The sequence below is a fragment of the Triticum aestivum genome, chromosome 6B, assembly GCF_018294505.1.
Source record: "Triticum aestivum cultivar Chinese Spring chromosome 6B, IWGSC CS RefSeq v2.1, whole genome shotgun sequence".
Taxonomy (NCBI): domain Eukaryota; kingdom Viridiplantae; phylum Streptophyta; class Magnoliopsida; order Poales; family Poaceae; genus Triticum; species Triticum aestivum.
Window position 1 is genome coordinate 519,898,908 of NC_057810.1, and position 11,900 is coordinate 519,910,807.

General features: G+C 46.5%; 1 protein-coding gene across 1 annotated transcript; it reads left to right on the forward strand.

The window, feature by feature from the left end:
- Window positions 1-374: 374 nt before the first annotated feature.
- LOC123137766 (serine/threonine-protein kinase AFC1) lies at window positions 375-4,412 on the forward strand. The gene is made up of 12 exons (XM_044557609.1): window positions 375-761; window positions 1,304-1,481; window positions 1,924-1,950; window positions 2,093-2,246; window positions 2,328-2,376; window positions 2,464-2,578; window positions 2,827-2,918; window positions 3,087-3,243; window positions 3,363-3,427; window positions 3,559-3,656; window positions 3,809-3,914; window positions 4,039-4,412. The coding sequence occupies exons 1-12, from the start codon at window positions 651-653 to the stop codon at window positions 4,189-4,191; spliced, it is 1,305 nt and encodes a 434-aa protein (XP_044413544.1). The 5' UTR covers window positions 375-650; the 3' UTR covers window positions 4,192-4,412.
- Window positions 4,413-11,900: the final 7,488 nt, after the last annotated feature.

The following is an 11,900-nucleotide window of genomic DNA, read 5'->3' on the forward strand; positions in this document are numbered from 1 at the left end:
TCATTCCAAAACCGACTGGCGCCAAATTCGGATCAGCTAACTGATGTGTAGCTAAACTGTTCAAAAGCCGTGTTATCATCATAAACAACTAATCATTGCAAGCTCTCAAAAAGTGTCATGCACCATGACAGTTCACTCAGCCGATGATTGCTAATCCGGAGAATGCACCATCGGAAGATTCTAAACAAAAAGAAGAACACGCGTAGTACCATCAGAAGGAGGTTGAAACCGTTTTCCCACCCACTGCCGCTGCGACGACAGCTCGGATTCGAAATTTGACGCGAAATCACAGAAGCACCTCACGAAAGAGTCCAACGGGCCCAAGATATTTTACGACAAGAGAGGCGCTGATCGGCCCAAGGAAAGATATCCAGGGGACCGAGGCAACGGAGCCTAAAAACGAGCTAACCATAGTTAGTTCGCCTTACCTTTCCCGCACGATACAGACCAAACCAGGGTTCCGCGTACGCCAACGGCGAAACCAAACCACTATCATCCTCTTCCTCGACCTCGAGCTTCCCCCTGTCCCCTCCATTCCCCCCGCACAGGATTCCCCAGATCGACGCCCCGGTTCCTCCCGAACCGCACCGGAATCCCCCGCCGGATTGGCCCCGCCCATGGTGTAATCAGGGGTCCCGACCGCGCTGGCGATGGAGGCGCAGTGGCTCGCCGAGTACCCGCACCAGGCCGCCGACAACCGGCCGCGCAAGCGCCCCCGCCTCGCATGGGATGCCGCGCCGCAGCTCTTCCCGCCCCCCAAGGTATCGTGCACGTGGCTTCCCGCCTCGATCCGCTTCTGGGCGCGTCGTTAGGTGTTAGTTTTTGGGCTAGATCTAGTCCTGGTCTCGTTAGGTTTGGGCGGGACGGCTCGATCCAGGTGCGGGGCTGGTGGTATGCGGTTCTGCCATGTGGTTGTTGCGGATCATCGGTGAGATTTCGCGAATTAGTGGAATAAGCTGAGAACAAGTTGCGGGTGCATAGAGGAATTTTGGATAAAAAGTGGGGATGGAGGACTGTGCAACCTCTGTGCTGCTCAATTTATGGGGCTGGCAAGTAAAACCTGCTAATAATTATCGTGTAACCGTCGATTAATGAATGTCCCATCTTTTGGAAGAACTCACGAGCGTTACTCGATGAGCTGCTCTACTGGACAGTGATTTCAAAGGACGCCAGGCGGTGTGTGGTCGTTGTGCCGCGAATCACGTGGCGGGCGTTTAGCCGTTTCTCTTCAATTAAATTCTTCTATGCTCGTTGTCGGTCTAGTATTTGTCGTTACTAAGAATATCACTGCTGGCTTTTGTAGGCAATCCCGATGCTATATTGTGGGCAGGAACTAATCAACGGCAATTTCACTACTGCTTTCCTGCCGCCACCACCAATTTATTATGCTGGACCACCGCGGAATCTTTCGCCCCCTTGGAGGCCGGATGACAAGGATGGACACTATGTTTTCACACTCGGCGAGAACCTTACACCAAGATGTACATTCCACAGCTCAATCTTTTATGTATTTATTTTTGCTTGAACAGGTTACTTGTTTTCTCGACACAGTTAGCTTCCTTTAGCTGCTTTATTCTGGTGATGTTTCTAGTGGTGAAGTGCCTGTAGTATTGAATGTTAATGTTAAATATCGGCATGAGGCTTTCATCTTTGTTATTCTGGCGTTGCATAATTATTTCCCGGTTTATCAGTCATTAACCACTCCCAGTAAACCATGATAGTGTTAATCTGAATCTCTTTACTTGGCTTGTAACAAGTTTTTCATGTGCCATGGTCATGTCTTTTAGATGTGTGCTAACCGCTCAATGCCTTCACGCCTTCTAGCTTTACTTGATGTTATAGTATTTCTGTTTCACTGCCTCCAGAAGAGACAGTTTGAGTTAATTATAAGCTTTCTCATTGTTTTCCGGTATGTCAATGCAGATAGGATACTCAGCAAGATGGGCGAAGGTTGGTTTGCATCTCCTCCCTCGTCTTTGTTTGGAATGCTTAGTTTTGAAGTGAATACTACAGCGTAGTAAGACATTGTCTCCCACACTCGTAAAGTTGAGCCATTATTTACCCAGTATCTGCCTTTCTGAACATTTTACAGGGACCTTTGGACAAGTTCTGGAATGCTGGGACTTGGAAAACCAAGAATCAGTAGCTATCAAGATTGTGCGTTCCCTGCAGAAATACCGGGAGGCTGCTATGATTGAAATTGATGTGCTTCAGAGACTTGGGAAGCATGATTTTACTGGTAGTCGGTAAGTAATTTACCTTCCTTGATTTACTTCTTAACTCTATGTTGAGTTGATGGGTTTGCATGAATGGTTCTATGCCTGCAGTTGTGTGCAAATACGGAATTGGTTTGACTATCGTAATCATATATGTATAGTAAGTACATATGAATCAAGAAGATTATACTTATCTTTTATTTTATTGATGGCCTAGAGTTTAATCATGAGTTAATGACCTTTTCAGGTATTTGAGAAGCTTGGACCAAGCTTATACGACTTCCTACGGAAGAATAACTACCGTTCATTTGCTATTGATCTTGTTCGGGAGTTTGCCAGACAAATATTAGAGTCTGTTACATGTGAGTATTTTTGATTCTGCAGTTTGCTGTATTAGACAAATTTCTGTTTCGTTGTAACCTTGCCCTAATGTGCTAAATTATTCCTTTCTGTCTCTGTATGCCAGTGTTAAGCACCTATAGTTTTTTTTTGTCTTTTGATTCTAGAAATTCCCTTCCCCAGACCCCCCACCTTGTGTGGGAGCTTTCAGGACTGGGTACACCCTTTTTGTGCCTATACATAGCAATTATATTTTTTCTTACCTCTGCAGTTATGCATGACCTGCGGCTTATTCACACAGATCTTAAGCCAGAGAACATTCTCCTTGTTTCACCTGATACAATCAGGGTTCATGATTATAAGGTACTGAACTTCTAAATTAGAACCTGGCCTAAATTGGAGATTTTCCAAATGTATACTTTTTTCATTCATTCTTTGGAGGTGATCCATTGGTTACTTGATGCTCTTTACTGCATAAGCAAATTTCTTTTTCTTTCTTTCTAAACTCAGTTTTCTTTTTTCTCCATGAAGATTCCTATACGCCCACCCAAGGATGGGTCTGTTTTCAAGAACCTTCCAAAATCGAGTGCTATCAAGCTTATCGATTTTGGAAGTACAACATTCGATCATCAAGATCACAATTATGTCGTGTCAACAAGACATTACCGTGCCCCAGAAGTTATCCTTGGTACAAAGAACATTTTTTCTCTTTCAGTTTTCCTTGACAATACACCCTTCACTTTAGTGCACTTTATTTATGACTATGTTGTTTAATATATTTTTTGTTATATTCTATTCTGTTTGTAGGTCTTGGGTGGAATTATCCATGCGATCTTTGGAGTGTGGGATGCATTTTGGTTGAGCTCTGCTCGGTTAGTACACAATAGCTGCCATTCTGTACTTGACCTGCTTAATGTTTACATATATCTAGTGCCAGTTATTTGTGAATCTCCGGTTATTGTGAAATTTACTTTGTCCTTTTGGTTCTGCATGGAAATTCTAGGAGGAGGCTTTATTTCAAACACATGAAAATTTGGAGCATCTTGCTATGATGGAGAAGGTTCTAGGCCCCCTTCCCAAACACATGATTGCCAGAGCTGAGTATGTATACAAGAGCTTTATAAGTTTGTATGAACTGTTAAGATAATACCAGATGATGTGCATCCGGGCATATGCTGCTGCCTAGGTTCATCTGATGAATGCTAAGTTGGATAAATGGTTACTGACATACATTGATTCATGCCATTCTGCAGTAGACGAGCTGAGAAATACTTCAGGCGTGGACTAAGGCTTGACTGGCCAGAGGGGGCAGCCTCACGAGAAAGCATGAAGGCAGTATGGAAATTGCCTCGTCTGCAGGTAATTACTGTTTGACGTTGTCACTACTCTTATCAGCATAACACTTTTTTCTGTGCTTAAGGTATGATAGATAGCTGATATTTTATCTTGAGCAATTCTAATTCTAGTCATGAAATTTATGCAGAATCTGGTCATGCAACATGTCGATCATTCTGCTGGGGATCTAATAGATCTTCTTCAGGGGCTTCTTCGGTATGATCCTGATGAGCGTCTTAAGGCACGACAAGCTCTTCAACACCCTTTCTTTACCAGATGCCACAGAAGATGTGGTTACTGAGAGTATACTGAGAATGAAATGCTCAATTCTGTATTTCTTCATTTCGATGTGTAAGAGCTACCAAAAAAATGGAAATGTTCTGCAGAAAATGAAATGTGCTAACTCACATCCTGTTCAATGATGTGAAAGGTAACTGTTGTATATAAAATGAGTTTGTTGACTGTTGATTTATTTAAACCAGGCGGTACTTTTTCAGTTGATACATGCCTTCGAAATCCATACTAATTTTCCCCAGACTACTCAGTACTAACAGGTAGCATGCAGAAATCTCAAATCTCTAACTTGAGGATAGTCACTGAGGATTAGGGGGATGCAGTGGCTGGCTTGCATGAAAGACTGTTACAAATTTGATGGCGACAAACGGTGAGCACTCTGTCCATCTGATTCAGTCTAGCTGTATGCCTCAGACAGTCTTAACAGATAGTCTTGAGTGCATCTAGGATTTCATTATTATTTCTTCTGCAGCTGTTGACATTTTCGGTTGATATAGCATTTTTTTTGTCATGTCGGCGTGTCAATATGCCTGGAAGAAAATCCACGAATGCCCAACTTCGTTAACACTAGTTTTACTGTTACGGTTCAAACTGGTTTTTTATAGCAATGAATGCTTGTCCCAGGCTTGGCTATGATTTTCTGTGGGCTGGTTAGCATCGACCATCTTACTGAGTCAGCTGGCTGGCACCTTGAATTTGAAACTAAATCAAGCTTAAACAAAGCCTTAACATGGTATTATTTTTGGCTCCACTAGAATGGCAATCCTTGAGCCCTTTACCCAACTTAGTTGGTGCTTTAATGATATTCTCTTAAAAGGCAACAGTGTAATGCAAGTGGGCCATGTCGAGCGACCCACACTGATCCATCTTAGTTCTGTCAAAGGGATATGTGTGCACAACTTAAGCCACTTGTTAGAGAAGTGAACACCGGTTCAGTGGGTGGGTTCAGTGGGTTGTTGATCCATTTTCATTTGTTGCATCCTGCTTTGCCCTTTCTGTGTGGAAATCTGGAAAATGATTGTGGTTTGGACTAATAGTGCTTTCTACGTGTCAAAGGCTTTTAATTAACTACTATTCTTTGGAGTGGCGTTTTGTTGATTATTTTTTCTGATTATATTTTGTTGACTTATATTTTTGAGAGGGTGTGTTTTTATTAACTTGAAGTTGAAACTTTATTTGGAGATGCTGTTATGTCATTCTTTGAATTAAAAGCTGCACTTGAGCTGTAGACCTGATTGGATGGTAACTTTACCAACTTTAATTCTCTGGAGTGGCGTTTTGTTGGTTATTCTTTTTTTGTTGGTTATTCTTTTGAGTATATTGTTGTTAACTTATATTTTTTTGAGACACAGTGTTTTTGTTAACTTGAAGTTGAATATTTTTTTTTAACTCCGCCTATGTTGTCTCAACATAGCCGGTCCCAAGCCCGGGTAAAGGAGGAGGGTTGTGATAGGCTTGGCGAGCCAACGTAAAAACTCAGCCACTCTTATGAAGATGAAACCCAAAAGATTTTCGTTGGGGCGTAACCCTCTCAGCGACGCGCCACATCGGAACCCGGGTGTGGTGGAAAATGGGCAAGGGCCGGGCCGTCACCCCCCAAGTGGCGCGCCGTATCTTGATCCGGATACGGTGGCAAGTGAGCGAGGATCGGGTCGTCGCATCCTTAGTGGCGCGCTACATCGGCGCCCGGATGTAGTGGAAAATGAGCAAGGGTCTTCGCATTTGACTCGACGAGTGCGAAGGGTAAGGAAGCTAGCCGAGCCTAGGAGGATTCGCTTAGGTAGCTGGAACGTAGGGTCTCTGACAGGGAAGCTTCGGGAGCTAGTTGATGCAGCAGTGAGGAGAGGTGTTGATATCCTTTGCGTCCAAGAAACCAAATGGAGAGGACAGAAGGCGAAGGAGGTGGAGGATACCGGCTTCAAGCTGTGGTACACGGGGACGGCTGCAAACAGAAATGGCATAGGCATCTTGATCAACAAGAGCCTCAAGTATGGAGTGGTAGACGTCAGGAGACGTGGGGACCGGATTATCCTGGTCAAGCTGGTAGCTGAGGACTTGGTTCTCAATGTATCAGCGCATATGCCCCGCAAGTAGGCCACAATGAGAACACCAAGAGGGAGTTCTGGGAAGGCTTGGAAGACATGGTTAGGAGTGTACCGATTGGTGAGAAGCTCTTCATAGGAGGAGACCTCAATGGCCACGTGGGTACATCTAACACAGGTTTTGAAGGGGCGCATGGGGGCTTTGGCTATGGCATCAGGAATCAAGAAGGAGAAGATGTCTTAAGCTTTGCTCTAGCCTACAACATGATTGTAGCTAACACCCTCTTTAGAAAGAGAGAATCACATCTGGTGACTTTTAGTAGTGGCCAACACTCTAGCCAGATTGATTTCATCCTCTCGAGAAGAGAAGATAGGCGTGCGTGCCTAGACTGTAAGGTGATACCTGGGGAGAGTGTTGTACCCCAGCATAAGCTGGTGGTTGCTGACTTCCGCTTTCGGATTCGTGTCCAGCGGGATAAGTGTGCCAAGGTCGCTAGAACGAAGTGGTGGAAGCTCAAGGGGGAGGTAGCTCAGGTGTTCAAGGAGAGGGTATTTAAGGAGGGCCCTTGGGAGGAAGGAGGGGATGCGGACAATGTGTGGATGAAGATGGCGACTTGCATTCGTAAGGTGGCCTCGGAGGAGTTTGGAGTGTCCAGGGGAAGGAGAAGCGAAGATAAGGATACCTGGTGGTGGAATAATGATGTCCAGAAGGCGCTTAAAGAGAAGAAAGATTGCTTCAGACGCCTATACCTGGATAGGAGTGCAGACAACATAGAGAAGTACAAGATGGCGAAGAAGGCCGCAAAGCGAGCTGTTGGTGAAGCAAGGGTCGGGCATATGAGGACCTCTACCAACGGTTAGGCACGAAGGAAGGTGAAAGGGACATCTATAAGATGGCTAAGATCCGGGAGAGGAAGACGAGGGATATTGGCCAAGTAAAATGCATCAAGGACGGAGCAGGCCAACTCTTGATGAAGGACGAAGAGATTAAGCATAGATGGCGGGAGTACTTCGACAAGCTGTTCAATGGGGAGAATGAGAGTTCTACCATTGAACTGAATGACTCCTTTGATGAGATCAGCATGCGTTTTGTGCGGCGCATCCAGGAGTCTGAGGTGAAGGAGGCTTTAAAAAGGATGAAAGGAGGCAAGGCGATGGGCCCTGATTGTATCCCCATTGAGGTGTGGAAAGGTCTCGGGGACATAGCGATAGTATGGCTAACCAAGCTTTTCAACCTCATTTTTCGGGCAAACAAGATGCCAGAAGAATGGAGACGGAGTATATTAGTACCAATCTTCAAGAACAAGGGAGATGTTCAGAGTTGTACTAATTACCGTGGAATTAAGCTGATGAGCCATACAATGAAGCTATGGGAGAGAGTCATTGAGCACCGCTTAAGAAGAATGACAAGCGTGACCAAAAATCAGTTTGGTTTCATGCCTGGGAGGTCGACCATGGAAGCCATTTTCTTGGTACGACAACTTATGGAGAGATATAGGGAGCATAAGAAGGACTTGCATATGGTGTTCATTGACTTGGAGAAGGCCTATGATAAGATACCGCGGAATGTCATGTGGTGGGCCTTGGAGAAACAAAAAGTCCCAGCAAAGTACATTACCCTCATCAAGGACATGTACAATAATGTTGTGACAAGTGTTCGAACAAGTGATGTCGACACCGATGACTTCCCGATTAAGATAGGACTGCATCAGGGGTCAGCTTTGAGCCCTTATCTTTTTGCATTGGTGATGGATGAGGTCACAAGGGGTATACAAGGAGATATCCCATGGTGTATGCTCTTTGCGGATGATGTGGTGCTAGTTGACGATAGTCGGACGGGGGTAAATAGGAAGTTAGAGTTATGGAGACAAACCTTGGAATCGAAAGGGTTTAGGCTTAGTAGAACTAAAACCGAGTACATGATGTGCGGTTTCAGTACTACTAGCTGTGAGGAGGAGGAGGTTAGCCTTGATGGCCAGGTGGTACCTCGGAAGGACACCTTTCGGTATTTGGGGTCAATGTTGCAGGAGGATGGGGGTATTGATGAAGATGTGAACCATCGAATCAAAGCCGGATGGATGAAGTGGCGCCAAGCTTCTGGCATTCTCTGTGACAAGAGAGTGCCACGAAAGCTAAAAGGCAAGTTCTACAGGACGGCGGTTCGACCCGCAATGTTGTATGGCGCGGAGTGTTGGCCGACTAAAAGGCGACATGTTCAACAGTTAGGTGTGGCGGAGATGCGTATGTTGAGATGGATGTGTGGCCACACGAGGAAGGATCGGGTCCGGAATGATGATATACGAGATAGAGTTGGGGTAGCACCAATTGAGGAGAAGCTTGTCCAACATCGTTTGAGATGGTTTGGGCATATTCAGCGCAGGCCTCCAGAAGCTCCAGTGCATAGCGGACGGCTAAAGCGTGCGGAGAATGTCAAGAGAGGGCGGGGTCGACCGATTTTGACATGGGAGGAGTCCGTTAAGAGAGACCTGAAGGATTGGAGTATCGACAAAGAGCTAGCTATGGACAGGGGTGCGTGGAAGCTTGCTATCCATGTGCCAGAGCCATGAGTTGGTTGCGAGATCTTATGGGTTTCACCTCTAGCCTACCCCAACTTGCTTGGGACTAAAGGCTTTGTTGTTGTTGTTGTTGAAGTTGAATATTTTTTTGGAGACGCTGTTTCATTTTTTTGGAGGGCATTATTCGAGTTATTTATCAGAAACTAGATGCAAGTTAACTCTCTCTGTCTCGGCTATAGTGCTCAGAAAAAGAAAATGTTTCCAGTCTGACATAGGTGTCATGATTGCCGTGTGGATGAACTGTGCTTTCTAGTATTCAGTTTGGGCGAGGTAAATATTTTGATAAACAGACGCTTGGTAGAGTAGTAACTGCTAACAGGTGGTCTGCCTTTGCCTTTGAAGGTTTTAGAACATGGTTTTCTTTAAATTGTTGTCCAATAAGTATATGATCTGATGAACGTCTGAAGGTAGGACCACCCAATTTGTGAATTATTTGTCTGGGTATCTTTTTAGCTGGAGCCTGCTTCAGAAGGCTAGTGACAATCTGTTCTTGCAACAAAACTGTTCCGCAGAGAATGTGGATGCATCATGAAAGATAAGGGTCTGCTTTGGCATCTTCTTACGCTTCATCAATTCTATGATATCACGATTGTTGCATGAGTGCACTACATGGTTAGCTTGCTACACATGGTTAGCTTGCTACTGTCGTGCATCTGCTTCAAACCAGTTACAAGCTGGTTGCATGAGTGCACTACATGGTTGGCATGAATGCCTGATCACGTTATACCTCAGATGAATATAATAAATATGTATTACCTAGCCCTATCTTAAAAACAACAAGATGGATCCCGATAGCGCTATGAGGAGATGGGAAGTGGTTCATTGACCACTCTCATCATCAGTGCTCCCATATCCTGGATCAGGAACTCTTTTGCTACATGGTGAAGCATTTCTTTCTCTTTGAAACAGAGGCAAATGATTTGCCTTGTCCATTACTTAAGCAGAAGATAGTTGCTTGGTTAATTAATGAAAGCTGGGTGAAAACCATTGCAAACCGTTGAGAGGCACACATAGGATACCCCACACAAGCCTCTCCAAAGAGGGCCTCGTCGAGACAGCGTGCCAGCATCATCGTCATCACTTCTGCTTTAGAAGGTTGAAGATTGTTTGTGGCGAAGTTGGAGTCGTTTGCACAGAGTTTGGATTGACATGGTGAATTATTGATGTTAGCTGTAAAGAAATCTAGTTCGGAGAAATTATTTGTACGTGCCATTTTTCTTGGTGCCTTAAAATTACAATTTCAGGGGATGCATTTTCAGTCCAAGTAGTATTTTCGCTGATTTGGTACATGCCTGATTGAGGGTCGTGACTTTCTTTACAGTGGGAGTACATGAGACTGATTTCGTACATATGAACATGCCTGATTAGCTGTCGGGTCATGGCATGTACATGAGACTTCTTGCTTGCACACAGTCACTTCAGTCTCCTCACACGCCAGCAGACTCCTATTAAAGACGATCTAGCCAGAAGATGAGATGAAGCTATGGATCCGCCATCCATGGGGTAGATACAGCTCAATCTTGGCTAGAAAGGTGGATTAAGGATGGGCTAATTCGCTATGGGTTGGGGTTTGCCTCGGTTTGAACAATTATCAGATCCAAACCCAAATTTAACGGCATTCTTTGCCAGCCCATGAAAGAAAGGGCAAAAAATTGTGTAAGCGTCCAAACCCTATGTGTCTATGATGTCTCCCCAACACATATACATATGATACAAGCGAAATGCGTACCAATTTTGAGATTAGCACTTTGGACATTATCTTTTTTTTTCGAGAGTATGCCTTGGCGTACCATAGCTTTATAAAAGGCAGAATTAGAGTTACAAGAAACTACACTCGCTGCTTTATAAAAGGCAGAATTAGAGTTACAAGAAACTACACTCGCTGCGAACAACGAGAATAGCACAACACCGCAAAGCAAGCTACAACATAAAGGGCCTATCGTAATTGAAACTCAACACTGCGTCCGACGCCGGACATCTCCGAAGAACACCAACTTCCGCAGAGCTTCACTTGTCGACGCACCATCCACTCTTATCGCCTAAGAGGAAGTGGCAAGTGGATGGTAGGACTCGATCCGGTCCGAGAAAGACGTCGTCTTGGACACACCGGCGACGGGCGTACATAGTACCGTAGAGGGTCAAGGAGGACAGCGGCAAACGCCGGAGGAGAGCGACGAGGAGCCGACCATGTCTCCAAATACAATGCTCCCAGCAGAGGAACGACGTCGAAGACGCCGCCATTGTGTCAATCCAACCGAATCGAGGCTTTCGCCCGGAGACAACCACAACTCCAAGCGAGTGAGGGAGGTGATGAGCACACCACAACGACGCCTCCAAGGAGGGGAATGGCATCCGCGGGTGCCATCGCCGCCGGCCCGACGAAAGCCGAGCAAGATTTTCATCTGCGCGTCGCACCTCACCACACCATCTAGAATTGGGCAACACCGTCCCAAAAGCTTCACACCGCCACCACCGCAGCACTTCGCCGACGTAGCTGCCAAGCCGAGGGCCATCGACCGGATGCACAACAAGGAGCACACTAGCCACACCATCAACGACCCTGCCTGGACAGGAACCGCAGCCTCTCCGCACCTCCGGCAAGTCCAGGCCGCCCACAACAACCATCGCCCACTCCAAGGGACAGCCTTGCGACGACTGGACCCTCATCTCGACGAAGCCAGGCTGCACCATCGGAAGAGCATCCCTGCTCATCACGCCAAACAGAAGTGGCCGGCCGCTCGCTGCTCGCCAAGACTCCATCTTGGCCGAGCCTCACAGCGCCGACTCCAAACTGCCCACGGACTCGCGCTTCTGCCATCGAACGGCACCGCAACCGGCCAGCCGCACCCTCGCCTCGCTGCCGACTCCTACCAGGCCCGCCGCTCGCTGCCGACTCCTGGCCCGCCGCACCGCCATGCCTCCGGCTGAGCTCCGGCCGCCACCCCCATCTTCGGCTAGCGCAGATCTGACCGGGCCGAACCCCGCCACGAAGCGAATGCCATGCTGCCACCAGCACGCGTGCTCCACCGCGACACGCCTACATCGGCCAGCAGCAGCGCTACCTGCTAGCGCGCCCCGCCTGACGCACCGGCCACCGA